General features: G+C 34.2%; 1 protein-coding gene across 1 annotated transcript in view; it reads left to right on the forward strand.

The window, feature by feature from the left end:
• Window positions 1-23,565, forward strand: part of Vps26 (vacuolar protein sorting 26) — a 42,065-nt gene extending 18,500 nt beyond the window's left edge. The window contains exons 3-7 of the mRNA XM_069837560.1: window positions 4,819-5,051; window positions 13,350-13,514; window positions 15,602-15,708; window positions 19,720-19,931; window positions 21,854-23,565. Of these exons, the coding sequence (XP_069693661.1) occupies window positions 4,819-5,051; window positions 13,350-13,514; window positions 15,602-15,708; window positions 19,720-19,931; window positions 21,854-22,126 (990 nt within the window). The 3' untranslated portion in view covers window positions 22,127-23,565. The remainder of the gene's footprint in view (window positions 1-4,818; window positions 5,052-13,349; window positions 13,515-15,601; window positions 15,709-19,719; window positions 19,932-21,853) is intronic.
• The last annotated feature ends 3,469 nt before the right edge of the window (window positions 23,566-27,034 follow it).

Below are 27,034 nucleotides of genomic sequence, written 5' to 3' on the forward strand. Positions count from 1 at the left end.
AGGGAAAACCTCGGAAAAAAACCCAACGAAGTTTTGAACCCGGGCATGCTCATTTCATGGTTAGGAAAGCTAATCGTTCTCCACAGCAGTGGTCTAGGCTGGGTTGAAATTTTGAGTGTAATACTGTATTGATTTTGAATGCTGATATAGGAAAGGTTTGGGTTTCTAGGCCCTGGGGATTCTCTGTCAGTGCTGAGGCAGGATGGCCCACATGTGAGTATGCATTCACAAATGCCATGAAGACCACCTGTCAGATTTGGACGATCATCACATGTGTAAGGCACACAAAGGGCCAATGTAAGCTAAGTGCAAGGTTCCGTCCCAGGTCCAGCCCTCGAAAAGCTAAACTAAGCTGATTGTGTTAGCCCTGCATCACACACGAAATTTACCTAATATAGAGGAAATATATGAATTAAATAGGGATTTTCGGTCTTAGAATGTCGTGTATTCTGTGAATTAACATATTCATCCAAATGAAAACAGGCTTCATTGCTCAGTATAAAGAGAGAGGGATTAATAATTCCGTTATGCAGAGATTGCAACATACTGTGACAGGAGTTAACATGTACAACAGGGTCCACACCTGTGGAGTAACGGTTAGCGTGTCTGGCCGTGAAACCAGGTGGCCCAGGTTCGATCCCCATTCGGGGCAAGTTACCTGGTTGAGGTTTTTTCTGGGGTTTTCCCTCAACCCAATATGAGCTAATGCTGGGTAACTTTCCGTGCTGGACCCCGGATTCATTTCTTTTTTTTTTTTCTTTTTTTTTAAATCCACCACCAACAGAAGCATGCTTCCAATTACAGGTGGCTTACACAGATGTATACACAAAATACATAATAAGAGAGAGAAAAAAAAAACAACAAAACAAACAACACAAACAAAAGAAAGAAAATACATGATGGTAATAGATGCTAGAATATTATAATATTACAGTTAATATAGTGCCAAATGTCAATATAATGATGCAAAATTATTTTAAAAACTTGAGTAAAAACATTATAAAACACTTCTTCATAATTTAAATATCTAAGGAAATACAATGCTTTTTAATATTGTATGAAATTTTTCAATTGTTAAACTGAAATCCAATTGAGAATCACAGTTTAAAGACAGAGAGTTGTAAGTATTACACATAACAAACAATGGAGAGTTCTGGAAGAAAACAGTTCTAGGAATAGGAATAATAAAAGGTTGCCTATGACGTAATTCTGTTCTTTTTACATTGAACTGAAGCAATTTAAGAAAATCACAGTTATTCAATATACCATTAACAGTCTTATAGAGTAAAATTTGGCTATTTATTAATCGTCGAGATTTTAAAGTTTTATAATTAAATTCAAAAAGTAACTGATTATATGAAATTTGCTTGTCATAAGACGATACGTGATATTTTTTAAAATATAAATAACGTAAAAATCTTTTCTGTATCCTTTCTATTTGCATCTGATGGGACTGGAACTGAGGTGACCATATTACAGACGCATACTCTAGCTTACTTCTAACCATAGTTTTTTAGAGAGTATCAATAGTATTTATATTTTTTAATTCTTTTGTATTTCTGATTATAAATCCTAATTTTCTATATGCATCAATTACCACATGATTTAAGTGCATTTTAAAACATAAGTTGTGTGTAAAATAAATACCCAAATCCTTAAATGATTCTACTCTAGGTAACTTCACACCATTAATTTCATACGAATTTTGAGGAACTGTCTTATTTTTAGAATATGTCATAAAGCAACATTTATTAAGATTTAACAGAAGAAAATTATCGATACTCCATCTATATAGTCTGTCCAAATCATGCTGTAGATCAAAAACGTCTTGTTGTTTGTCAGTGACTTTATACAATTTAACATCATCAGCATATAGTAAACATTTAGTGTGCAAAATCTGTTTAGGTAAGTCATTGATATAAAGTAAAAAGAACAAGGGACCAAGATTAGATCCCTGGGGTACACCTGAAGTTACTGTGAATGGTTTTGATTTTACTTGATTGAATGAAACATACTGCTGCCTGTTTGTAAGATATGACGTTATTAACTGTAAATATGAATAAGATAATCCAAAACTTGAAAGTTTATTAATTAAAATTTTATGGTCAATTTTATCAAACGCTTTGGAAAAATCAAGGTATATCACGTCTAAATTTCTGCGATTATGTAATGTATTAAATGCCTTTTGTGTAAAATTAATTAGATTTGTTGTGGTAGACCTATGGGTGTAAAATCCATGTTGATTTATATCAATTGCACTATAAACATGTTGAAAAATTCGTGTATATAGAATCTGCTCAAATACCTTGGACGGGGCACAAACTATTGCAATAGGTCTATAATTTTCAATTTTACTATTATCACCAGATTTAAACACAGGGCAAACCTTTGTTAATTTCCACATTTTCGGAAAAGTTTTTGTTTTTAAAATTAAATTATACAACAAACATAAAGGATACATAAGTACTTCGAAACAAGCTTTCAATAAATAAGGAGGTAAATCATCTGGACCACAAGATTTTTTAGGCTTTAATTTTTTTATAGCAGTCAAATATTCTTGTCTAGTTATAGGCTCAGTTGTTAATGCATAATTAATATAATCCGGTATTACTGTATTTTCTTTTTGAAGGTTGTGTGATATATTTACAGAGTAAACCGAACTAAAGTAATCAGGAAACGCTTCCGAAATAGAATCATTACTATCAAAAATGTGATCTCGCCTAGTCATTAACTTCGCTGTGATATTTTTGCTAGTTCTCCTATTTTTTATATAGTTCCAAAATACTTTAGAGTCGTTTTTAAAAGTATTATCTATCTCAATAACATAACTATGATACGCATTATTTATCATAGTTTTAACTCTCTTTCTAATTTGTTTAAATTGTTCTTTATTATACTGAGATAAATGCATCCTTCTCCTGAAATATTCTTTCAACTTGAGATTATTTATAATTTCTTTTGTAAACCAGGATGGATATTTCTTTTTAGCTGAAACTCTTTTCTTTGGAATTGTAGAATCCATTGCAGAATATAGTACTGAGTAAAAGTAATCCGTAGCAACATCAACATCAGTAAACTGTGATAACAATTGCCAGTTAACATTGGAAAACAATTTATACAATTCTAGGAAGTGAGCTTTCTGGAAATTATACACATGAGTATAACTCTGTTTAACAAACGATTTTTGTCTCTTTAATGATATATTAACATTTAAGGCAGGGTGATAAGTATCAACAAATATAAGAGGAGAATTATCTTGTAATACACAGGCAATTCTATGGAAATTAGTAAGAATCAAGTCAAGCGTTTTTCCATTAGAATTTAAAATATTATTTATAGATTGTAAGTCATGCATAGAAAGAAAATGTGACAAAGCTCTGTAACAAGGTCCAGCACATAAAAGATTATAATTTGTGCTGTAATTAGAGGCAAATTGAAGTCCCTTGCGATTAATAAATGCTTATTTTGGAGATTTGTATTATTTTCAAAAACCCTATAAAATGACAAATAATTTTCTAAATTTGAGCCAGGCGGAAAATACACTCCAATAATAATAATATATACCTGGCCATGAATAATTGTTTGAATACATAATGCTTCAATATCACCAAATGGTAAATTGACACTTTTTGAGGCTACGTCCGACGAAATTGCAATGAGGACTCCACCACCTCTTCTGTTCTGTCTATCACAACGATAAACATTATAATTAGAATTAAACAATTCTGCGTTGTATACCCCATGGTGTAGCCATGTTTCACCGGCATTATCACCTTCATCTCATTCAGATGCTAAATAACCTAAGATGTTGATAAAGCGTCGTAAAATAACCTACTAAAATAAAATAAAAATGTACAGCAGGCTCCATGGCATTCAGAATTTTGAGTCCTCTTGACCCAAATATTTCCAACACCCCTCACTCCTACCCTGTCACGAAGATTTTCTCAGACTTTGCTCGAGTCTTGTTCGTATATATTCAAGATCTTCTGCAAGAACTCTCATTGCATAATGTCATTTCTTATTTCAAATGGAGCCTCTTTGACTCCACTTCTTATGCAAATCAAGAATAGAACATATTGTCAGTCTCCCGCATAGCTCAGGCAGTAGTGTGTTTGCCTGCTGATCCAGAGTTGTGCTCGAGTAAAAACATACTGTCCGGATGATACCTTTTGGAAAACATTGCTGAAACGTGTACTGACACATCAGTGCCATTTTAAAGCATGAGCGAATCTGGTATCTGCTAGGGGCCTCAGGTTATAAGGGGACCTCAAAAGATGACAGTAACAACAATAATAATGTACATAGTAATAATAATAACAACAATAATAAAAATAGGTTCAAATCAAGTACTAATTCTTGGAGCAAAACATTATTCACTACACAGTAATGGATTGGTTGTTACTGCCTCTCTGTCTTCCCTACTTCGACAATACTGTCTCAACTGCATCTGTGAGGTCCCTCTGTCTCTCCATTTACATTTCAGTAACATATTTTTATATATGTTATACTAAAAATATTGTGTGTGTGTGTGTGTGTGTATGTGTGTGTGCATGTGCGTACGTGTGTGTTTTTTTTTTTTTTTAGAAACTTAATTAAACAAAATGTTCCATTACAGTTTGCAATACTACATGTTCTGGTTTACATCAATATTGCATGGGATGCATATTACTTAAGTTGAATTCCAGTTGTGTTATGTTGATGATTGATTAGCTATACCTGATTGTTGACTAATTAAAATATAAACTTGTATTATACTGCTGTGTGTGTGTGTGTGTGAACTATTGTGTAATTATAATCATTGTTCCCTTGTTATTTAAGGTAAACGTAACATTGAAGAAGCCTGGATCAAAACTTGAGCATCAGGGCATCAAAATAGAATTTGTGGGGCAGATAGAGCTTTATTATGATCGAGGTAATCATCACGAATTCACATCTCTTGTGAAAGAGCTGGCAAGGCCTGGTGAACTTGTTCAGAATACACTGTATCCATTTGAGTTCCTGAATGTGGAGAAACCTTTTGAATCATACACTGGATCAAATGTCAGACTGCGGTAAGTTTATTAATTAAATTAGTAATAATATTGCTGGTTTTCAGAACAGTCGTTGTAGTGGTGTCCTAATAGTGTTATTTCATGAAAAATTAGTTGCTGTCTCTGCCTAAAGGAATTATACGTTCCATTTACTGCCTGGAAATCTACAGTATCTTCCCCTCTTCTCCCAATGGGGATTTGGGATGAAATTGGCACGATGTTTTTCAGTTCTCTAAATGGAAAGTTCATTAGCAGATCGTGAAGTGTTCTGAATGGTATGTTATACAGTTTATTGAATAAATGCACTTCTTGGTGAATATTCCTTCGAAAGCTAATGACGATTTTTATGCACACTTAATTTTGTCACCCCGTTCAACATCTGTATACAAAGTGAAAATACATTCTTAATGGAATTAAATTTCTGATTAAATTCTGTAACTGTTACTTTCTTATAACACGAATTTACAAAGTGAAAGTATTATTGTGCTGTAAGAAATAAATTTCGAATTGTTCACGGAAATAATCAGTGTATTCCGAATCTCACCGGACAGGTGGACAGCAATGACATCACGCTGCAGCGAAATAGGAACAAAACTGCTGGAAGGTTCGATGGCTATCATGGCGGCTGAACAAGTTGATGTCTGTGCTATGCTAGCAAGATTTTGCGAAATTTCCGTATTGTTATCTCATTCAAAGAAAAGAGAGCATAAACAATTTATTTCTTGAACCAGTAGCAATGACTGGTCCGTTTTCATGTTCGCTCATAAGCCATTAACATACTGTTTTTACGTTGTGCTCATTACAAACAATACAGCAGAACACACCACCGTGACACAACAGTGCATGATGCCATTTGTCTGCTAATTCCCGCCCTATACAAGAACCAATCAGATTCACTGATGGCGGCTGATGGAGACTGCCCACCACCTCTGCAAGCAGTTGGAACTGGTGTGACACCAGTGGAGCATCAGTGACACCATCATTGAAATTCGGAACACTGTGATACCTTCAGATTGCTCAGCACTGAGATTCGAAATACGCTCAATGCTTTCGTCATATCTTCATGGTTTTGGATACGCAATCAGTTTGTGTATATCAGATGTTCCTAAATTTTTGTATGTAATTTATTCGTATTTTATATCTTAAGTGTCAGTTTTTCTGGAAATGGTGCACATGAACTATACCAATTTTTAGTAAAAACTATTAGGTTTTTATTTAAAATTAGTTCACAATAATAATTTACTGTAACTCGAATCTAAGAATTTTCATCACTATATTTTTATTACATGATTTAAACGAGCTGTTATTTTGTATGAAAGAAAGAGATTTTCTAAAGAAATTATTACTTTTTTATCTAATGGTGAGTACTTGACAGTTTGTCATTCACCTATATGAAGCCAGTTGTGCAGATCAATTTACCGACAAAGTTGTTGGCCAGAGTGCACCATAGGAGGCTAGTCTATGCTACACCTATGATGAGATGGGGTGGTGATGAAGATTTATTCGGATGCCACAAGGGAAGTGGTGCTCCCAAGGAAAACATTTGTCCACACACTTGCCCAACATGTCATAAATCGACGTTACATTGGGAAATGAGTTCGGATCCATAGCATTATGAATCCAGCCATTGGACTACCGAGGCTGTTTCTACAGAAATAATTTATTCTTCTTTTTTGTGATTCTATGTCAGTGTTCTGTTTCACTAAATACAAATCAACATGAGACAGACTACTCGTCCTGCCTGAAACACTGGTCACTCTTGAAAGATTTGTAATCCCTAGTTCTAAGCCTCCAGTTTTACTTCGTGTAAATGTCCATAGAAAGAATTAGTTTTACAATGTTCCCTTAATCTTAAACACTACTGCTGGTTATGTGGAAATAAAGTTATGTAGTTGAAACGTAATTATAGAACAATATATATATATATATATATATATATATATATATATATATATATATATTTTGTATTTGTGAACTAGTTTTGAAAGCACTGAAATAATAGAAATGAATACAAGAATAATCACGGTATATATGGAGAGTACATGGGGAAATGGGTTTCATCAACTTCTGCATTTTACGGAAGACATTTTCAGAGAGAAGAAATTATGTTAGATCGTATATGTTGTGCATTGGCTTTTTCCGGCCTCATGTTTGCTTAAAAATTGGCAAAGGACATAGTGTTTGGGGTTTCTTTGCACTAAGCTGGCGACAATTCTTCTAATGGCACATTACCCGCTCTTTCAATGCCTTCCTTACTCTTAAGTTCACGCTGTGAATGCATTTATATTAATATTACTAAATACACATATCTTTTTCACGTAGATAGCAAAAGTTCCCAGTTCATCAATATCTCCCTAGAACACTTTTAGCAATCTGATATACTGAAAAATTCAGTTTATTGCGGTTTTTTTTTTTTTTTTTGTAGTATAATTTTCAGCTACATGGTTGTGCTGGTCCCCAAATGACTGCTAGTGAAAATTTCATAAATTATGTTTTCATATATTCGACAAAGTGTTATTGTTCTGGTGAACATATTTGGAAGCAGGCATTCGATGATCAGATCGGTTCTCTCCAGGCTCAATTGTCCAGTCAAGCAATGTCTACCAGGTAAACCTGTAAGATATGTAGTCAGGATAATTATTTCGCCTGATACCGGGTTGTTGTACACCGAAACCATAGTAGGAATTTGTTGGAAATCAAACAGAAGGCCCACATCAGTTTCCTAATAATACACTCTGATTCGAAAAGAATGCTGCAAAAATAAATGACTGTTGCAAGAATGATAAAATGGTAATCGGCCAATCACAGAATGAAATGAAGGAGAAAGGTCTTAAATTCTTGTTTGTATGTGTGTGTTTTTTTTTAAATGGTGATAGTGGTATTTTGTTGACATATTGTTGTATGCATAGTTACATTGGATATTTGTTTTGTTTTGAAGATGGCTACTTCGAAACGAGAAAGTATTTTGCATGAATAAATTCATGTGAACAGGGTTGGGGTGACAGTGCAGCGACACTTTCAGACCAAATTTGCCAAGCATCCTCCTCATAGGAGTGTAGTTCAGTGCTTATATCTTCATATCTATTATGAAATGCAACATTAGAATCAATGTCAACCTGAAATTGAAGATTCTGTTTTCAACTTAACAGCTGTAATGGATATAAATTTCATATTTGTGATTTTTTTGGATGTTTGCTGTTAAAAATAAAGAATTTAAAAGTACAGGTACATACAGGTTTACTGGTAAAGATAAATAATTACAAAATACATGCACAGACCCAGAAACAAAATTTGGACACCTGAATTTTCCAAGTTTCAGTTATAACATACTGCACATGCTCAGTAAGCACTAAGCATGAGCAGTTTCTGGGTCTAACCTTTCGTCTCGTTTCTACCTTTCATCTTGTTTCTCTTATCTATACTCTAACCACGACGTAAATACCAGATCACTTATCTGTGGCATGCTAAGTATACCTCTTCATAGAACATCTTGTTATTCATCATCTTTTACAGTATCCACCTCGCGTCAATGGAATTCCTTGTCACAAAGTATTAGGGGCTGCAAGACAATAAACACCTTTAAAAACAGCGTAAAAGATAACCTTATTAGCATTTCACTCCAATCATACTGATTTAAACTATCACTGACTATATTGTTACTTCTTTCTTTAGACATTATCCTGATAGTGCTGTATTTTCAAAATTTTCTCATAATAATCTCTTTCTGTTATCTAATATTATTTGAAATATATTAACATTCTATGTATTTTAGCTTAATTCTGCTACACAGTTTATTTCAGTGTTTAATTAATAGTTCATAGTATTTTGTTGTTTAATTCGTAAATAACTCTTGTATACATGTAACTCTCATCTAAATCAAATTGTTGAATTCTTTGTAAGTTCATGCATATGTATATATACTTTTTGCTGGTTGAGTGGAAGAGAAGGCCTTACGGCTTTAATTCTGCCAGCTAAAATAAATTATTATTATTATTATTATTATTATTATTATTATTATTATTATTATTATTATTAAATATAACCAAGAACATACATGTTCTGAAATGTCTGTATTAAAAAATTTTTAAGTACATGTCTTTTAATGTATAGAAGTGTTATTTTAATTTTGAAGCTTTAGCAAACAGTAATGAGAGGTTTGCGATGTATACTTTTAAATATGTGCGAAATAGTTTTGTGCGTGCATGTGTTCTCATATAATAATAATAATAATAATAATAATAATAATAATAATAATAATAATGATTTATTTTAGCTGGCAGAGTTAAGGCCGTAAGGCCTTCTCTTCCACTCAACCAGCAAAAAGTGTATATACATATGCATGAACTTACAAAGAATTTAACAATTTGATTTAGATGAGAGTTACATGTATACAAGAGTTATTTACGAATTAAACAACAAAATACTATGAGCTATTAATTAAACACTGAAATAAACTGTGTAGCAGAATTAAACTGAAATACATAGAATGTTAATATATTTCAAATAATATTAGATAATAGAAAGAGCTTATTATGAGACAATAAAAATACAGCACAATCAGGATGATGTCTAAAGAAAAAAGTAACAATGTAGTCAGTGATATTTTAAATCAGTATGACTGGAGTGAAATGCTAATAAGGTTATCTTTTAAGCTGTTCTTAAAGGTGTTTGTTGTCTTGCAGCCCCTAATACTTTGTGACAAGGAATTCCATTGACACGAGGTGGATATTGTAAAAGATGATGAATAACAAGATGTTCTATACATGGGGAGTGCACGAGTATGTCAAATTTTGTGTGTGTAGCATTATGAAAACAGTTTTTATTGGGGATATTCAAAGAGATTATACGGTGCTTTGCAAAATGATAAGACGAACTCACGAAATTCATTATGTATAGAAAAAAACTGAAATCAAATACATTGGAACTTAATTACATCAATTTATACGACCTATATCTTGGGGATAATTAGAAACATATGCATTCATTGCACACAAGTTGGAAGACAGAAAACAGCCCTGTTGCGAAATGATAACACCAGGCTGAATACTTCGTGACCTTTGTATTTGTATGCTTTGCTGCAGCTGCGGAGTGATCAGCCTTGTGTCTGTTGTGTTTGTGAAGTGTGCATGAATAAGTAAGTAAATAAGTAGTATGGATCGGAAGGCAGGGTTGTCCAGCTTCAGACAAGAAGGATGTTCATCTCAGGAAATTGCAAGAAGGCTTGGCAGTCACCATGCATGATGAATAACTTCCTGAAGCTAGAAAATAATCATGATATGAAAAAGTCGTCTGGAAGACATCAAAAACTTACAGCTCGACAAAAGATGCATGTGATCAGAAAGCTCAGTGCTGGTGGATCATCGACAACTTCCTTGTGATTCCACTGCCAATGTTCACAAATTGACGTTGTCCAGGCTAGTCAGACAAACAAACGTGTTGAAATACAAAAAAAGGAAGAAGCAACCCCATCTGAAGGTCCAACACAAACAGAGACGTGTTGACTGGGCTAAGGAGCATGTCACCTGAAAGGAAGAATGGAAGCATGTAATATTCAGTGATGAAAAGAAATTCAACTTGGATGGTCCTGATGGCACGGCATACTACTGGGATGACCTCAGAAAAGATGAGGGAGTGTTTTCAGAGAGGCACCAAGAAGGAAAGTCTCTGATGGTCTGGGGTTGATTCAGGTATGGAGGGAAGGCACATCTTGTGTTTCCTGTATGTCATATGAAAAACATATACTATCGGACACTGCTTGAAGAGCACTTTTAAATGTTGCAGAGAGGACTGGAACAGGGAATTGGATATCAGCAGGACAATGCAACCATCCACACTGCCGGATCCACAAGGGATTAGTTTTGCTGCAAAGGTGTTAGTGTCAGGGAATGACCCGCCAATTCCCCGGGCCTAAATTTTATGGAGAACGTATGAGGAATCTTATGTATGTCAGTTTATTGCGATGAAAAGCAATATGCCAGTGTGTAGGAATTAAAGACCTCTGTTATATGTGCATGGAATGTACTTGAACTGTCTGTGTTGCAGAAGGTTGGGGAGAGCATGAAGGATTGTGTGTTTCAGGTAGTTCTGAAAAAGGGTTCATTTATAGGATATTAATGACAAGTGGTCTTATCATTTTGCAACAGTGCAGGATGTTTGTATTCAGCAGTGTCTGAAATGAATGAATTTGTTTGTAACTAATAATAAGGTAAATGTTATATAATTTGATGTATTTCAGTTAAAATATATTTGATTTCAGTTTTTCTCTACACATGACGAGTTTCGTCAGTTGGTCTTATCATTTTTTGCTTTACTTTACTTTATAAGAAAATTCTATATCTAACAAATAAACTAATAAACACTAAAAAGAACTTGATTTATCACCAAAACACAACAGATCTTGAAAGTCTTAATGCATGAGATCACATTTTCTACTCTTATCTAATTCACAATGAAATTTGTGTTGTAAAGAATTGTGAATGAGCTACATGGAAGTGAGACTGGCTAGCAATATAATGTTATGCAAGCTTCATATGTAGGAGCTCTTAAATTCTGTCAATAGCTGAAGTTATTTGAAATAAACCTTAACTGTTATATTTGAAAACTCCTATTCTAGGTTTTATATACAGAGTGTCTCATCTTAACCACCCAAAATAACTTTGTACACAAGCACGGAAAGAAAAATTGTTTCATACAAAAGGTGTACAACTGAAAGGGGGAAATAATACTGATGGGGAGGCAACCTTGTAGCATTATTTATAAATGCTGGGTAACTTTCGGTGCTGGACCCCGGACTCTTTTAACTGGCATTATCACCTTCATTTCATTCAGACGCTAAATAACTTGGATGTTGATACAGCATCGTAAAATAACCCAATAAAATAAAAGTAAATAAAAAAACATTATTTATTAATGAGATACGAGTACTAACATTGTTTTTTAAATGATACTATGTATTTATTATTCAATGTATAATTAAGCTCGTCAAGACCTGTTCAGAAATGTGTCCCAGTGGGCCATTCTAACAAATACAAAGTTAATAAATGAAATATTATTTGATGCCTTGATGGCATGGCTTCTGTGCATAGTACGTACAGAGGAAGTGGTTTGACTAAGTTGGTGTAAACAATACGTAGTACTTTGCAGGTACTCAGGGATGCATAACTCATTCCATGTAGCTTTGGTTTTAATTCACTGATCACTGATGACTGAGTGGTCTGTGCTACATTTGGTTTCATTTGTTTACTCTAAAGCAAAGCTACGTAGAATAGGTTACCCTGGGTATCTGCAATGTACTACGTATTTTTTACACCAACTTAAAAGTCTAAATACTTCCTCTGTACATACTATGCACAGGAGCCATGCCGCCAAGGCATCAAATAATGTCTGTTTATTAATGTTCTCTTTAATAGAATGTCTCACTGTGATACATTTTCGAACAAGTCTTGACTAGCTTAATTGAAATATTGAATAATAAATAAATAGTACCATTTAAAAAAACAATGTTAGTACTCATATCTCACTAATAAATAATGCTACAAGGTTCCCTCCCAACAGGTAATATTTCCCCCTTTTATTTTATTTTATTGGTTATTTTATGACGCTGTATCAACATCTAGGTTATTTAGCGTCTGAATGATATGAAGGTGATAATGCTGGTGAAATGAGTCCGGGGTCCAGCACCGAAAGTTACCCAGCATTTGGTCATATTGGGTTGAGGGAAAACCCCGGAAAAAACCTCAACCAGGTAACTTGCCCCGACCAGGATTCGAACCCTGGCCACCTGGTTTCGTGGCCAGACACGCTGACCGTTACTCCACAGGTGTGGACTCCCCCTTTTAATTGTACACCTTTTGTATAAAACAGTTTTTCATTTGGTGCTTGCGTGCAAAGTTATTTTGGGTGATCAATATAAATGGGACACTCTGTATATATACATGAGTACTTTATATACTTTATATCTTTTTGGGCACACTGGTGTCTTTGGTAATACGGAGTCTGGTACTTCTGGTACTCCTTTTGGACCAGAATCCTTTATTTGCCTTTCCATATGTATTTGGAATCAGAGCACTGAAAATCATCTGATATTCAGAAAAATTAGTTATAAGTTATAAGACAGGTTAAAATGTGTTATTGATAGCCCACTATCAAACTACAGTAAATCTTTCTGTTTGTGTACAGAAGAGGTGGATAAATATGATATAAAGCAAGTCACTGTTCCTTGAACAGACAACTATACATCATGTGCATCACTGATTTCATGTACACTTGTTTATTTCAGTCGCTGTGTTTACTCTTCTCGCAACGGTGCTTATTTTACAGGTATTTTCTGAGGGTGACTATTGTACGTAGGCTGTCTGATGTTGTGAAAGAAGTGGATATTGTCGTTCACACACTATCATGTTACCCAGATATGAATAACAGCATTAAGATGGAAGTTGGAATTGAGGATTGTCTCCATATAGAGTTTGAATACAACAAATCAAAGTAAGTCAAATAGAATGACTTAATTTTAAAATGTGTATGATTCTCCAATACATATGTGTGTATACACTTCATGCAAGTGTGCTGAAGAATGTAAGAAATGTGAACTTTTTTGTTATCTACTTCTAAACTTAACATCACACTTACACATATAAAATGTATCTATTTTATATCTTACTCATTTCTGTAGTTCTCTGTGTGTTGACGAGCACAACTTTTTATGGAAGCTGCTTCATACAAATAATATTTCATGGTTCAAGCACCTCACATGAAAAAAGTTGTATTCTTATTGTGCTCTGGTGAATTTGTTTGTGTACATATTATGAGGCTGTACTGGAGGTAATTATGGTGTAACAGTTATGTTGTGTATATTTCTTGATTTGTGAAATTGATTGCATGAAGAACTGACAAATGCTGCAGTAGCAGTACACTGGATCTGCTGTTATCTTTAATTCATTCCTCAAAACTGTGATTGCTATTAAATCGATAATAGAGTCAGATAAATCTATGTGACATTCATACTTTGTTTCAAAAATAAAAGCCTGCCACATATTAATCTCTTTCTTCTAGGTTATAACTTTGAACAAAATTATGTATTACAAGAAATATAATCCCTGAACACATTTACTTTGATTTATTTTAGTAAAATATTAAATCTATTGCATTTCTTACCGAGCATTAATAGAATTTCTCTAAAATTCATTAAACCAAAGTACATGTTTTGATGAGGTACAGTGATTGACTGATTTTGGCACTGAAATTAAAACATGCTGTCTACGTAAGGAAGACAGTGGACCTATAAAAGACTTGTGACTGGATCCTCGATAATGTGCAAATTTTAGTCATTCCAGAGAAATGTACAGGTATGTGATCCAGCAAAAACAACGATGATTATAATTTGAATGATAATTGAATTTATTTGTATGAATAGTGACTGAAGGTTAGTAGAAAGAATAAAGTCGAAGAGACCATCATTGAAGCTCCACTGCCAACAAATACTGTTGCAATAATCCTGAACTAGTCTCAGAGTGACATGGATTACCACTGAATAACGAATAACCAAACTATTTCTGTACATCTCTTGTGAAACTCAAATATCAACCTAATAGAAAAGATAAATTCCATAACAGGTATTAAATTAAACATATGTTAAGTAGGATTAGGTGAAAAAATAATTTACAGCAAGTCTCTTCTTTAATGAGTTGGTGACACAAAAATCAGTTGAAATTATTCAATTAGTTTATGTGAAACTAAAGGAGCATTTTCTTGTATTGAGATTAACTTCGAATATTTGACGCAACACATGTAATCAAATATGGTACGAATTTTTGTATGGTCATGGAAACCCTAGCTTGTGACTACAACCTTAAGACAATGTATTTGGTTAAGAGAGAAAGTACATAATCTCCTAAGTCCATGATGCTCATATTGTGGGTTATCAGTGGAGGGGAAGAAGGGCCCTGAAATCAAACTGGTGTCCCTAGAGTCAAATGTTGGGAGCTCGCGAATGAGTTGACTATAAGCAGGTCAACTGCCAGAGAATGGTTTAAGAGAGGGAGCTCTCTGCAGAACAGATGGAAGCATGGTGCGTACTACTGCGAGTTTATGCTGAAAATGAATAAGCATTATATTTCACCTTTCGATAATGATTACTCATAAATGCCATAGTTTAGGATTGCTGCTCTTCGCTGGGAGAAAGTGGGACAAAGAAGTTTCTTGAAGCAGGAAAGAGGCTGAGGGAGAAATCAGATTATAATCAGAATTATGAAGAATGTTGGTAAATGTGTACCATGCATAGTCAACAAGGGTTTTAAGGTAAAAACATCTGAAGAGGTGACCAGATTCCCTTACTAGAGACTGCATTTTGTTGTGATTGGTGGTTGCGTATAGTTGGCCTCATGTTTAGAGACAAAATCACAAAATTCGTCAATAAAGTTGACCCAAATTTTAATAGTGTAGTTTGTAATTTCAGAGGTAGCATATACTTTAAAATGTTTAATTCATTGGTATATCATTGTCTAGCTTATATTAATTTATTTATATGCATTTCCTATCTGAAAAGAGTTTTGATGCTTCTACTATTATTGCAGGTATCATTTAAAGGATGTAATTGTGGGAAAAATATATTTCCTGTTGGTACGCATAAAAATCAAGAACATGGAAATAGCAATTATCAAGCGTGAAACAACAGGCTCAGGTGAGTTGATATGTTAAAGGTTTGTTTTTAATTTTAGATTGTCGCCCTACATAGGTAAGTAGAATCGTATATTTTAATAGATGTTTATATGTATAACAAGAAAAAACTCAGCAACCCACTGCAATTTCCTGTGATGATTTGTAGCCTATGGAATACACAAAATGCCATTTGTGCCTAGTGCTTTTGTAGTTTCCTACTACGCCCTCAGATAGGAAGAAGTATAAAAAGCAAGATGATAGTCATAATATTAAAACTTAAATTTGTCTGGCAGACAGTTAAAATTATACTTTCCCTCCTCCCCACCCCCACACCAGCCATAGCAGAAAAAATGATCAGTAATGAAAGAAGAATTTTTAGTTCATGCATTAGTTTTTAATGGTTAGCATTTATAAAATGATATGCTAATATTTGTTTAAAATTTGTGTATGAAAATACAGTACCGTCAATGCGGGCTACTTTGACCCTTAAGGTGTTACTTGAACCGAGAAGAAAAAAATGTTTTCGTCGATGTAAAATAACAGTTTGGTGTCGAAAGTTGTGGTTTTTTTTCTCTGCAAACTTTCATCTGTACAAATATTTTCACCTAAGTTACTCCAATGGTAAGTAAACATTTTTTTCTTCTGGGGTCAAGTAACACCTTAAGGGTCGAAGTAGCCTGCGTTGATGGTATATTAAGAGTCTTTCGCCTGATATTATATTAGACATTTCCATTTTGAACTGTAAGTGGATCAGTGATAGTTCCCTGTAGACAAATATGAGAATGTGTCTTGACAGTTTTATTTTGTTGGTAAACACGTGTTCTTAGCATCTATCCCAGCATAACTGAGCAAGTATAGGAAGAATGACCTAATTTCTGCGATCATTCCCTGAAGTGTTTTGCTTTGAATTGACATGACAACTTAACATGTTACCAAATTTCCAGCAACACTACATCAGTTTGTATGACGTGTATTTGTCAATGCATGCTGAACTGATAATGTTGTTAGAGTTCTGCTTGATCACTAAGGACCGGATCTTTATGCACTAAAAACATTTAAAATATGCATGCAACTATGCTCTAAAAAGTGGAAAAATATGCACTAAAAATGAAACAGTATGCACTTAAAACAGGGCACTTTATTCAGACTCACCTAATTACCATCATGTGAATTTACGTAAGAAAGAGTCCGAGGGTGTTGAATCTGGTGACCTTTTCCTGTTTCTGAACTATTAAATCCTCAAAAACAACACAAACATGTGGTCTTCACTACCAACAGTGTCCATTTTAGGAAACATTCTCCTCAGTGTATATGTTAATATATGAAACATTCCATATGTTTAGAGTTTTCCTCACTTCTTTTCAACCAATAAGAGACATGATGCACACGCTGTCTTAAGCTATTGTAAGTCTCCAAACTCCAACTTGTACATGACCCCCTCAACTTGTACAGTGCTCTAACAGACAAACCACACATTACACAAATGAATACTTTTGGAACATTTACATATGTAAAGATGGGTCTGTATACAAATTTTCGATACAAAATTTCTGTTCAAGCCAAAACCCTTCCTTCCCTTGTGAAAGCCAACTGTAAGTAAGCATTTTTTTTAACTATTCTGCGAAAATAAAACCACCACCCTAGCTGCAGTCAGTTAACGAATTTGAGTGATAACATTGATTCAACATTTTAATGATCATTTCAAAGCTTGTGAATTCCCAAAGACCAGGCCTAGCCTCTGAACTCACAATTTTACGAAACTAGGTTCGTGACTGGGTGCTTGAAATTGTGTGAATGTCAGTCATCCAGGGAAAGTAATTCATCCGACAGAAATTACTTCGAAGTTCTACTATAATTGAATTCAATGTTATTAAATAACAAACAATTCGTAGTAAAAATGACACTCATCGAAGTTCACGATGATCAATCTTCACTGTATAATGTTAAATGATACAGTCACTTCTCTATTAAAATGATTAAGAAGGTCCTGTGCATGTGGCAAAGTTTTGAATTGATATTGTGGCATATACAGGGTGTTTCCGAGGTAGTGTTACAAACTTTCAGGAATGATGGCGAAGGGCACATGTATCAATTTGAGATCAGGAACCATGGTCCGAAAATGGCTGAGTCGAAAGTTATAAGCAAAAATATTTGTGTGGAAATGGAATTGTAATTTGGCACCACGTGCCCTCCTTCCCTTAACTTTTGGAACAGTCGTGGAAAAATGGTATGGGCCAGATGTCTCCTACGTGGGTACTGGACCCGATACAATCTGTGAGCTTGTCTACTGTTCCCATTGGCTCATCCGTATTCGAAAACCATGTCTGCTTATTCCCCTCTCGTGTACTCCTCCATTTCACTAGGACTGATTGACTGGACACTGCAACTTGTACACATACACTGCTGTCTACAGACATGCATATCAGGACACACCATGTCCGTTACACATTACACTATCTTCATTAATTTAGTGTAGTTTCCTGTCCCCATTCCCCAGACAGCGCACTGAATGGAATGCTGTAATTAGACAACGTAAACGTCAGATGAATACAGTATGTGTAAGATGTACAGATAAATACACATAAATAAAATGAACAGAGGAATAAAATTATTTCATTTCCACAGAATTATTTTTGCTTGTAACTTTCGACTTGGTCATTTCCGGACCGGGGTTCCTTATCTCAAATTGATATATGTGCCCTTCGCCATTATCCCTGAAAGTTTGTAACACCACCTCGGAAACACCCTGTATACGAAAATGGATTAATTTCCTTTCCTGTGATAAACTTTGAATGTCGATACTGAATTCCACATGTGGAAATATTGGAATAGCGTTCAATCCATTGTATATTCTATAAAAGAATGGACCATATGTTATAGTTCTAATTGCTTTCGTTCTCTTCCACTCATTTCACCATCTTTCCAACAATCTGTACTGAACAATCTCTTGAGTTAATACAGCTCTGTGGTTGTTTAAAATTGATATAGTCTTAACTTAGGTCAGTAGTACATTAATTTGACATTTCATACACTAGAAAATAGTTATTTGCTAGGAATTTTAAACATTAACATAAATATGTTGAAGTGCTGTGGCTTGTGAAACAACATAATTGAAGCGAAAGGACTTTGCTAAGTTTTTTCACCACACGAAATTTAATTTTGAAACTATAAAAAGAAACTTGGTCTCTTGAGCTGAAATGAAATACGATGTAAGAGTAATGGAACGGAGAAAAATTCTCTCCGGCGCCGGGATTTGAACCTGGGTTTTCAGCTCTACGTGCTGATGCTTTATCCACTAAGCCACACCGGATACCACCCCGGCGTCGGACGAATCATCTCAGATTAAGTTCCAACTCTTGGGTTCCCTCTGCACTACGTCATAGATGTCTATGAACGTAGGACCGAAGTACACACATGTGCTGAGGTGCACTTGTTATGAGTGACTAGTTGGCCGGGATCCGACGGAATAAGCGCCGTCTTAAACCACAAAGTGATTTACGCATATCATATATATTATTATTTTAATGTACCGAAGTACATATGATATTTCCATGCAGATATTCTGCGTCATCATACGATGTAAGAGTAATGGAACGGAGAAAAATTCTTTCCAGCGCCAGGATTTGAACCCGGGTTTTCAGCTCTACGTGCTGATGCTTTATCCACTAAGCCACACCGGATACCACCCCGGCGTCTGCATGGAAATATCATATGTACTTCAGTACATTAAAATAATAATATATATGAAATGAAATAATTTGGTATTCATGAATGTCATTGCAAACACAAATGGTGTAAATGGCTTTGATGTGGATGTACTGGTTGTGCGAAAGGTGTTACATGAGTAATTCATTATACTCGTCATTGAAAATTTCACTGTTTCTTCATATCATTCATGTACACTGCAAAAACTGAAATTTAAGAGAAAATTTCTGTGGTTTTAAGCCAAAAGTTGATATGTCCATAGCTTTATTATTGGACATATCAACTTTTGGCTTAACACCACAGATTTAACATGTTGTTTGTCTTGCAGGACCCAACACCTTCACAGAAAATGAGACCATTGCCAAATATGAAATAATGGATGGAGCACCAGTTCGTGGAGAAAGTATTCCTATTCGGGTGTTCCTGGCAGGTTATGACCTCACTCCGAGTATGAGAGACATCAATAAAAAGTTTTCAGTTCGTTATTACTTGAATCTCGTTCTAATGGATGAGGAAGACAGGCGCTATTTCAAACAACAGGTGCGTATTATACGTTTTACATTATTGAAACATATCAGGAAAATTTTCCGAATTGTAAAAATGTGTGAAAAGTTTCATATTTCAGTGTAATACTGGTAGTAATCATGATAACATCCTCGTTCTGTAGTCTTCTTTAACTATCCTGTTAAGAATATCATCATTGAGAGTAAAGTTGTTTTAAATGTAATGTATAGTAAAGATAGCGGAATGACAGGGAAGAGAGTATGGGCAAATGAAGGTGACATAACACAATACACGACAGAGCTATGAGATGCATTTTATATATCTGGATCAGTCATGAACGCATCTAAAATTATAGAAACAAATAGTTTCAGAGAAATAATTTACATTTTGTTGATACTGAATATTTCATTTCATATACAAGAAAATTAACTATACTCCACCCCATTAAATACAATCTATAATTAAAGAAACAGAGTTATACAGAATGGTTTTTATCTAAATTTTGAGCCACACTTTGTCGTAATTTTATGCACTGTATATTAAAGAACTTTTTTATATTTCTTCTAAATGTCTTGTAAGAATGTTAGTATCAATGTGCTAGTACTACACTTGCTCTGGAATTGTTTAATATAATGAGGTAGTGAATTAAAGAGTTCATTTATGACAGTCTAAAAAACTTAATGGCAATTTTGGTGTCTTTTATAATCAGGTGACATTCACCTTAAAAGTTTTGTTTGAAATTTTTTAATATGAGATATAATATATTGATATTAAGCAGTTATTCCAAACTGAATGCTGACGTTACATAGCTTGTTATTTTGAATTATTTTTGTAAAAAAAAAAATTCAATAACATATATTTTGCACATGACATGGTTTTGCAAGACAGAATTCTGCCTTTGTGAACTATGGTGGTGGTCGTGGTGGTGGTGTAATAGATTTTTCTTGTATTTTATTTTCTTTATTCAATATACACCTTGCTACACCTGTGAAGTAATGGTTAGCGAGTCTGGCAGCAAAACAAGGTGGCCTGGGTTCGATTCCCGGTCAGGGCAAGTTACCTGGCTGTTAAATGTCTCTATAAATGAGTTGCTTATTAAAAATATGTCGTCGTAAAAATAGTAAATCACATTCATTTAATACACTTAAAAATGGTTCTTCTTACTTAATGTCATGTAAATGCACTAAACATGGTCGCTATAACAAAGTTAAGCTGTATTTGTTTTCTGAACGTTAATCAAAATTCCTCAAATCCTTTAGTGTTGTGCTATTAAAAATATGTCGTCATAAAAATAATAAATCACATTCATTTAATACAGTTAAAAATGATATTGCTTACTTACTGCCGCTGTAAATGGTCGCCATAACAAAGTTCAGCTGTATTTGTTTTCCGAAAGTTCATCTAAATTGCTCAAGTCCTTCAGTGTTGTGTATCTTCATATTATGTTCCCTCATTCTAAAATAATACAGTTCAATTCCCTTCTATATTTTGGAAAGAGAAGTGTCATATTGTTGTAAGACTACAATCAGTGTAACATTATTGAATATTATATGAACTTCATGAAGTTCCAAATCACCTGTAATATAAGCTTCTGTACTCTTTTCTTATTTTAAAATCAGACTATAACTTAAAATTTCAATGAAAAACAAGCATTCATTAGCAAACATATACTAGGTGACATAGGGTACCGAATCTGTAAATTTATGTGGGAATAATATGCCTGCTCTTCGATTTTTATGTATGAATTTGAAATATGAGAACAGAACAACTTCTTTATTATTAGATGATTCAAATTTGACTTTGCAGAGAAACTGGTCAGGTTTAGCGACTGTGATTGTGATAGTTCACTTTTGACATGAGGGAATATATTTATGCCGTGTGCGAGATAAATTAATAGAAAATGACAGATTTGTGAACATATGTCAATATTATTTCATGCTTCATCAATAATGTTGTAGGAAATTACATTATGGCGAAAGGGAGAGAAAACAAGGAAGAACCTACAAACGTCAGCTACATCCCCACAGTTACCACATCTTATGTCAGGAGCAGACAATCTTATACCAGCCCACAACCACAATTCGGATACGAAGAATTTGAGTGGAACCATAGAAGACATGAAGAGGGAACTGGATGAAGAAGAGCACTCTAGCAACATGCCCGTCCAGTCAGTTGGCTCTCACGGAGACACATGCAGTACCAATCCTACATCTGATGGCATGGATGAGTGACGGAAAATCTTGTTCTCAGGATGAGATGGACATGTGATAAATATGTATTCCTCTGCATAAACTTGAGGGGGACAAAATTTCCATGTATATTTGTGTACATACCCTATACACGAGGGATTTTCCCTCTGCTCCGAAAGTGTATTGCAAGAAGGAAGATTCAACATCACGGTTGACCATGGTCCTGCAGGGAGGTGACTTACCATGTTCCTCCAGGAAACTGGTAAACTCAGGTTTTAGCTGGAGAGATTTAATTTCAATCTTAATAGCCAAATTTGTTTTAACATCAGTGATTGTTACTCCCAGAAAATGTGGTCATTCTTCTTTACATGAGGAAGATACAATTCCGCATACAGTCAACATGGAGTTCAGTGGAGGATTTCTTTCTCACTGTAATATATATGAAATCATGTCAGTCCTGTTGATTTGTAAATATGCTGGACTGGAACTTTCTATGTCTGATCTTTTGACATAACTCATAATAGCCCTCCATTGCATTCTTTTTTGTTATGTGTGCCATTTGGCTTAGGGAATATAATAAATTACTTATGGTAAAGTGTTTTCTTTTGCAAGGTCATTTCCTTTTTAAATTATATGTAGCATTTACATTACAGTTGGTCCTCGAGGTAACCTTGTAAACTTTTCCGAATTCTGATACGTGGTTGCATAGTGTTCATTTTGTAGACAACTCCACAGTCAATCTACTCAATACAAAGAATCATGTATAGTTAAGCAGTGAAATAGTGGAGTAGTCTGTATGATGACAAGTTGGCACGATGAAAGAACGAGACAAGTAGATAGAGGAAGTTTTCTGTCGGTTTCCCAGAGCAACAATTCCAGTGTGTAACTGAAGGTTGGAGACACTTATATCATTGATGTTCTGAAGTGCGTCTGGTTGAAATGGTGAAGTACATACATTCTTTTTGTCTCGTATTTTTTGTTTGTTTTGGTTTAAAAATTTTCTTATATGATTAAAAGTAATTATTCCATGCTTAATAAAATTTGTAAGAAAGACAAGTTTTCTGTAAATAGGAATAAACCAAGGTCTATTATACAGAGTTACAGGTGACTTTGGTTGTACTGATATTCTATAAAATATAAATATATATCTATACATACTATATTTTTATTAGTCCAAGTCTGTCATGTTATCACTGTTTATCTACTTGAGACCCTGAGTGTTATCTTTTTATAGGTATGTGAATATTATGTTTTCAGACCAAATGAAATCATGTTTCTTACATAATATATGCTGTCCCATCTACACGTTCAATATTATTTTTCAACGTGAAATGTTGCATATTTGTATTATAATTTGATTCTTGTGTCTAAATTGTCTGTTATATTTATTTACAAACTTATTGAATAGTTATAATGTTATTCTTATACCACACTTAATATAACGAGAAGAAATACATCTGTTGAAAATTTTGGAGCAAGAATTTAGTATGGTTTTCTCCCTGCATTTTTATTTACCTTATTCGGCAAGGTGGTCTCAGATGTGCTGACTTAGTGTTCCAAAGTAATGTCAACACGTGAAGAAGTTTGTTTGAAAATTATGTTGATATTCCTTTGGATATATGGAATTGTGTGGAATAACTTAATATCCCTATGGAAATTTATACCATGTATCATCTTAGAGAGAGAAAAAAAGACTCGCTGTCATGCATTAAGTCCCATTCAGAAGATTTCATTTGATTTCGTGACAGTTTAGCTTTTTACGTGAACGAATTTCTTATGCAGCAACAGAGTTCCAATAATTTGTTATGGATGTTTCAAGTAATTACATTAGCCTCGAACCCATGGTCTAGGAGTAATGTAGGTGCATAGTAAACGATCGGTTATGAAGACTCTGCTCTGTTTTTTTCCTATTTTTGTTTGTTCTTTTTTTATTTTTTCTGTCTGTTTATAGATCAAGTGTTATAAATAATTTATAACAAAGAGGGGGAAATTAGATGCAACATTAAAATTCTATATCTTAATTGATATAAATACAACAGATTTTCCTCGTGTGAACCAGGCACTGTCCAAAGCTGGACTTAAAGACAGATTCATGCTACAGATCAGTCACTTTTTTTTTTGTCCAAAACCGTACATTATTGTTACTGCCCTTGGTGAAGTAAATGTATTAACCTTCGTAAATGTGCACTTGCTGTAAGAATGAGTAAATGTTGCAGAGACTGGTACTGTTCTTGTTTCTTTTCCTGTGTATTCATGGAGATTTCAAGGATTTTAGGCTGAAAAAAGCACGAAATGTATATACATCATGTACTGTAAACTGTTACTGTTTCATACTTAACCCACATATGCCTACTGTCCTATTAAAAGGACAGTTGTCAATGTTTCAAATTACCCTCCCTACAGTTAACGCATTTGATTTTTCGCAGGTGTCACTATTACTGGTCTTAATTAGAGGCTTGCTAGGTGTGGTAAGACTGGTAATGAGAGTTCTGGCCATCGTTGAGTTTGAGATGTGGATGTGAGAGTTGTTCGTTTATTTCAGCTATGGCATCCGAGATGCAAATCAGATAAGAATGTTAAATATTTTTACAGTTCGGAATTATTTTACAAATTTTTGAAGATCAAATGACTCCTAATAAACATAAATATAACGTGAAACCACAATGCGTTCGAAATATCTATTCATTGCGACATGACAATGACGAAAACTTATGTGTTCTTTTAAAAGGACAGTAGGCATATCCCCATATATTTTGAAATTGTTTTGCTATTTCAATTTTAGTGGATTTTCCCTGCATGAAATGCTATTTACGTTTGAAAATTATGCTACAGGCGAAATTTCATCTCATATACAGACATATCACTATAATGCAGCTTACAAATTACACACAGAGTTCGTGTGCACTCAAAATTGGGTTTCTGGCATCTTGTCAACCCACTGAGATGTGTGGATATGAAGGGAAAAGTTGAGACAGTGTCGGGTGTAGTTGCTGGGTAGCTAGTCGGCAGAGCGTTGGTTCGCTAAGCCAAAGGTCCTGGGATCGATACCTGGCTCCGGAACAATTTTTCCTTTGAAATTATTTAAGTCTGCTTCACTGGGAGATATACCTGAAAGCCAGATTTGCACAGCAAGATCTATTTATAAGTAGACTACTTGTGACGTTCTGGAGGGAGATATTGAACGGACATAAGTTTCTATTGTTTTTCATTTAGTATTTTTGAAAGAGGTCTTATTTTCTTTCTAAATTGTCATTGTCATAACAATGTAGATTTTAGAAAATGAAGTGAAACCTGTCTTTTGACATTGCCACAGCAACTGCTTCATTATATGTATCATCACTTCTCTCTCAATATAACCTCCTCCTCGAAACTTCAACACTCTTTTCACCTATTACTTATTTTTACGTATCAGTAGTAATACGGTACTATTCAATGACGAAAGCATTCTAGAGTTAAAACGAATTTAGCCACAATGCATCATTCTTCAGAATAATATTAGTAGTAATAATAAAGAAACTATAATAAAATAATAACGTAATGATTTTTTAATAATAATAATAATAATAATAATAATAATAATAATTGTAAATTACAACAATTACATTGTTTCCTTTCATGTAAGCATAGTATACAATTATTCCTCAAAATGTATGCTCATATGCCTACTGTCCTTTTAAAAGGACACCTGTTTCTAGCTCAACCAGTTACAACTAGAATGTTTCGACACCACACAAATACTTCGGTTATATACTGCATTAAATGAGATTTGAAAAATATACAAAAATTGCAAAAAAATATTTCAGGCATATTTGGGTTAAGGTTTTTAGCTATATATTAATTTTTTAGACGTGCTTCCGAAAATTGTTTCAACACAAGTAGAGATGAAGAGCAGAATTAACTTGTCAATATTACTAAGCAAAATAATTTAATACTTTACATTTGATTGAGAATAACATATTTGAAATAATACTGTTAGATAATTGCGTGTGTCCACAAGTATGACTTAAACAGCAGTTCTACTCAGAATGTCAGATGAGGTGATATTAACTGTGTCCATGAGTAAAAAAAGCGGAACAAGAAAATGTATGGATTTTATGATATCTTCAAGAAAGGAAACTGCGGGCTAAAGCAAAGAGATGCGCTATCACCTTTACTTTTTAGCTTTGCTCTAGAGTATGCCATTAGGAAAGTCCAGGATAACAGAGAGGGTTTGGAATTGAACAGTTACATCAGCTTCTTGTCTATGCGGATGACGTGAATATGTTAGGAGAAAATCCACAAACAATTAGGGAAAATACGGGAATTTTACTTGAAGCAAGTAAAGCGATAGGTTTGGAAGTAAATCCCGAAAAGACAAAGTGTATGATTATGTCTCGTGACAAGAATATTGTATGAAATGGAAATATAAAAATTGGAAATTTATACTTTGAAGAGGTGGAAAAATTCAAATACCTGGGAGCAACAGTAACAAATATAAATGATACTCTGGAGGAAATTAAACACAGAATAAATATGGGAAATGCCTGTTATTATTCAGTTGAGAAACTTTTATCATCCAGTCTGCTGTCAAAAAATCTGAAAGTTAGAATTTATAAAACAGTTATATTACCGGTTGTTCTTTATGGTTGTGAAACTTGGACTCTCACTTTGAGAGAGGAACATAGGTTAAGGGTGTTTGAGAATAAGGTTCTTAGAAAAATATTTGGGGCTAAGAGGGATGAAGTTACAGGAGAATGGAAAAAGTTACACAACACAGAACTGCATGCAGTGTATTCCTCACCTGACATAATTAGGAACATTAAATCCAGACGTTTGAGATGGGCAGGGCATGTAGCACATGTGGGCAAATTCAGAAATGCATATAGAGTGTTAGTTGGGAGGCCGAAGGGGAGACCGAGATGTAAATGGGAAGATAATATTAAAATGGATTTGAGGGAGGTGGGATATGAT

This window comes from Periplaneta americana, chromosome 10, assembly GCF_040183065.1.
Source record: "Periplaneta americana isolate PAMFEO1 chromosome 10, P.americana_PAMFEO1_priV1, whole genome shotgun sequence".
Classification (NCBI taxonomy): Eukaryota; Metazoa; Arthropoda; class Insecta; order Blattodea; family Blattidae; genus Periplaneta; species Periplaneta americana.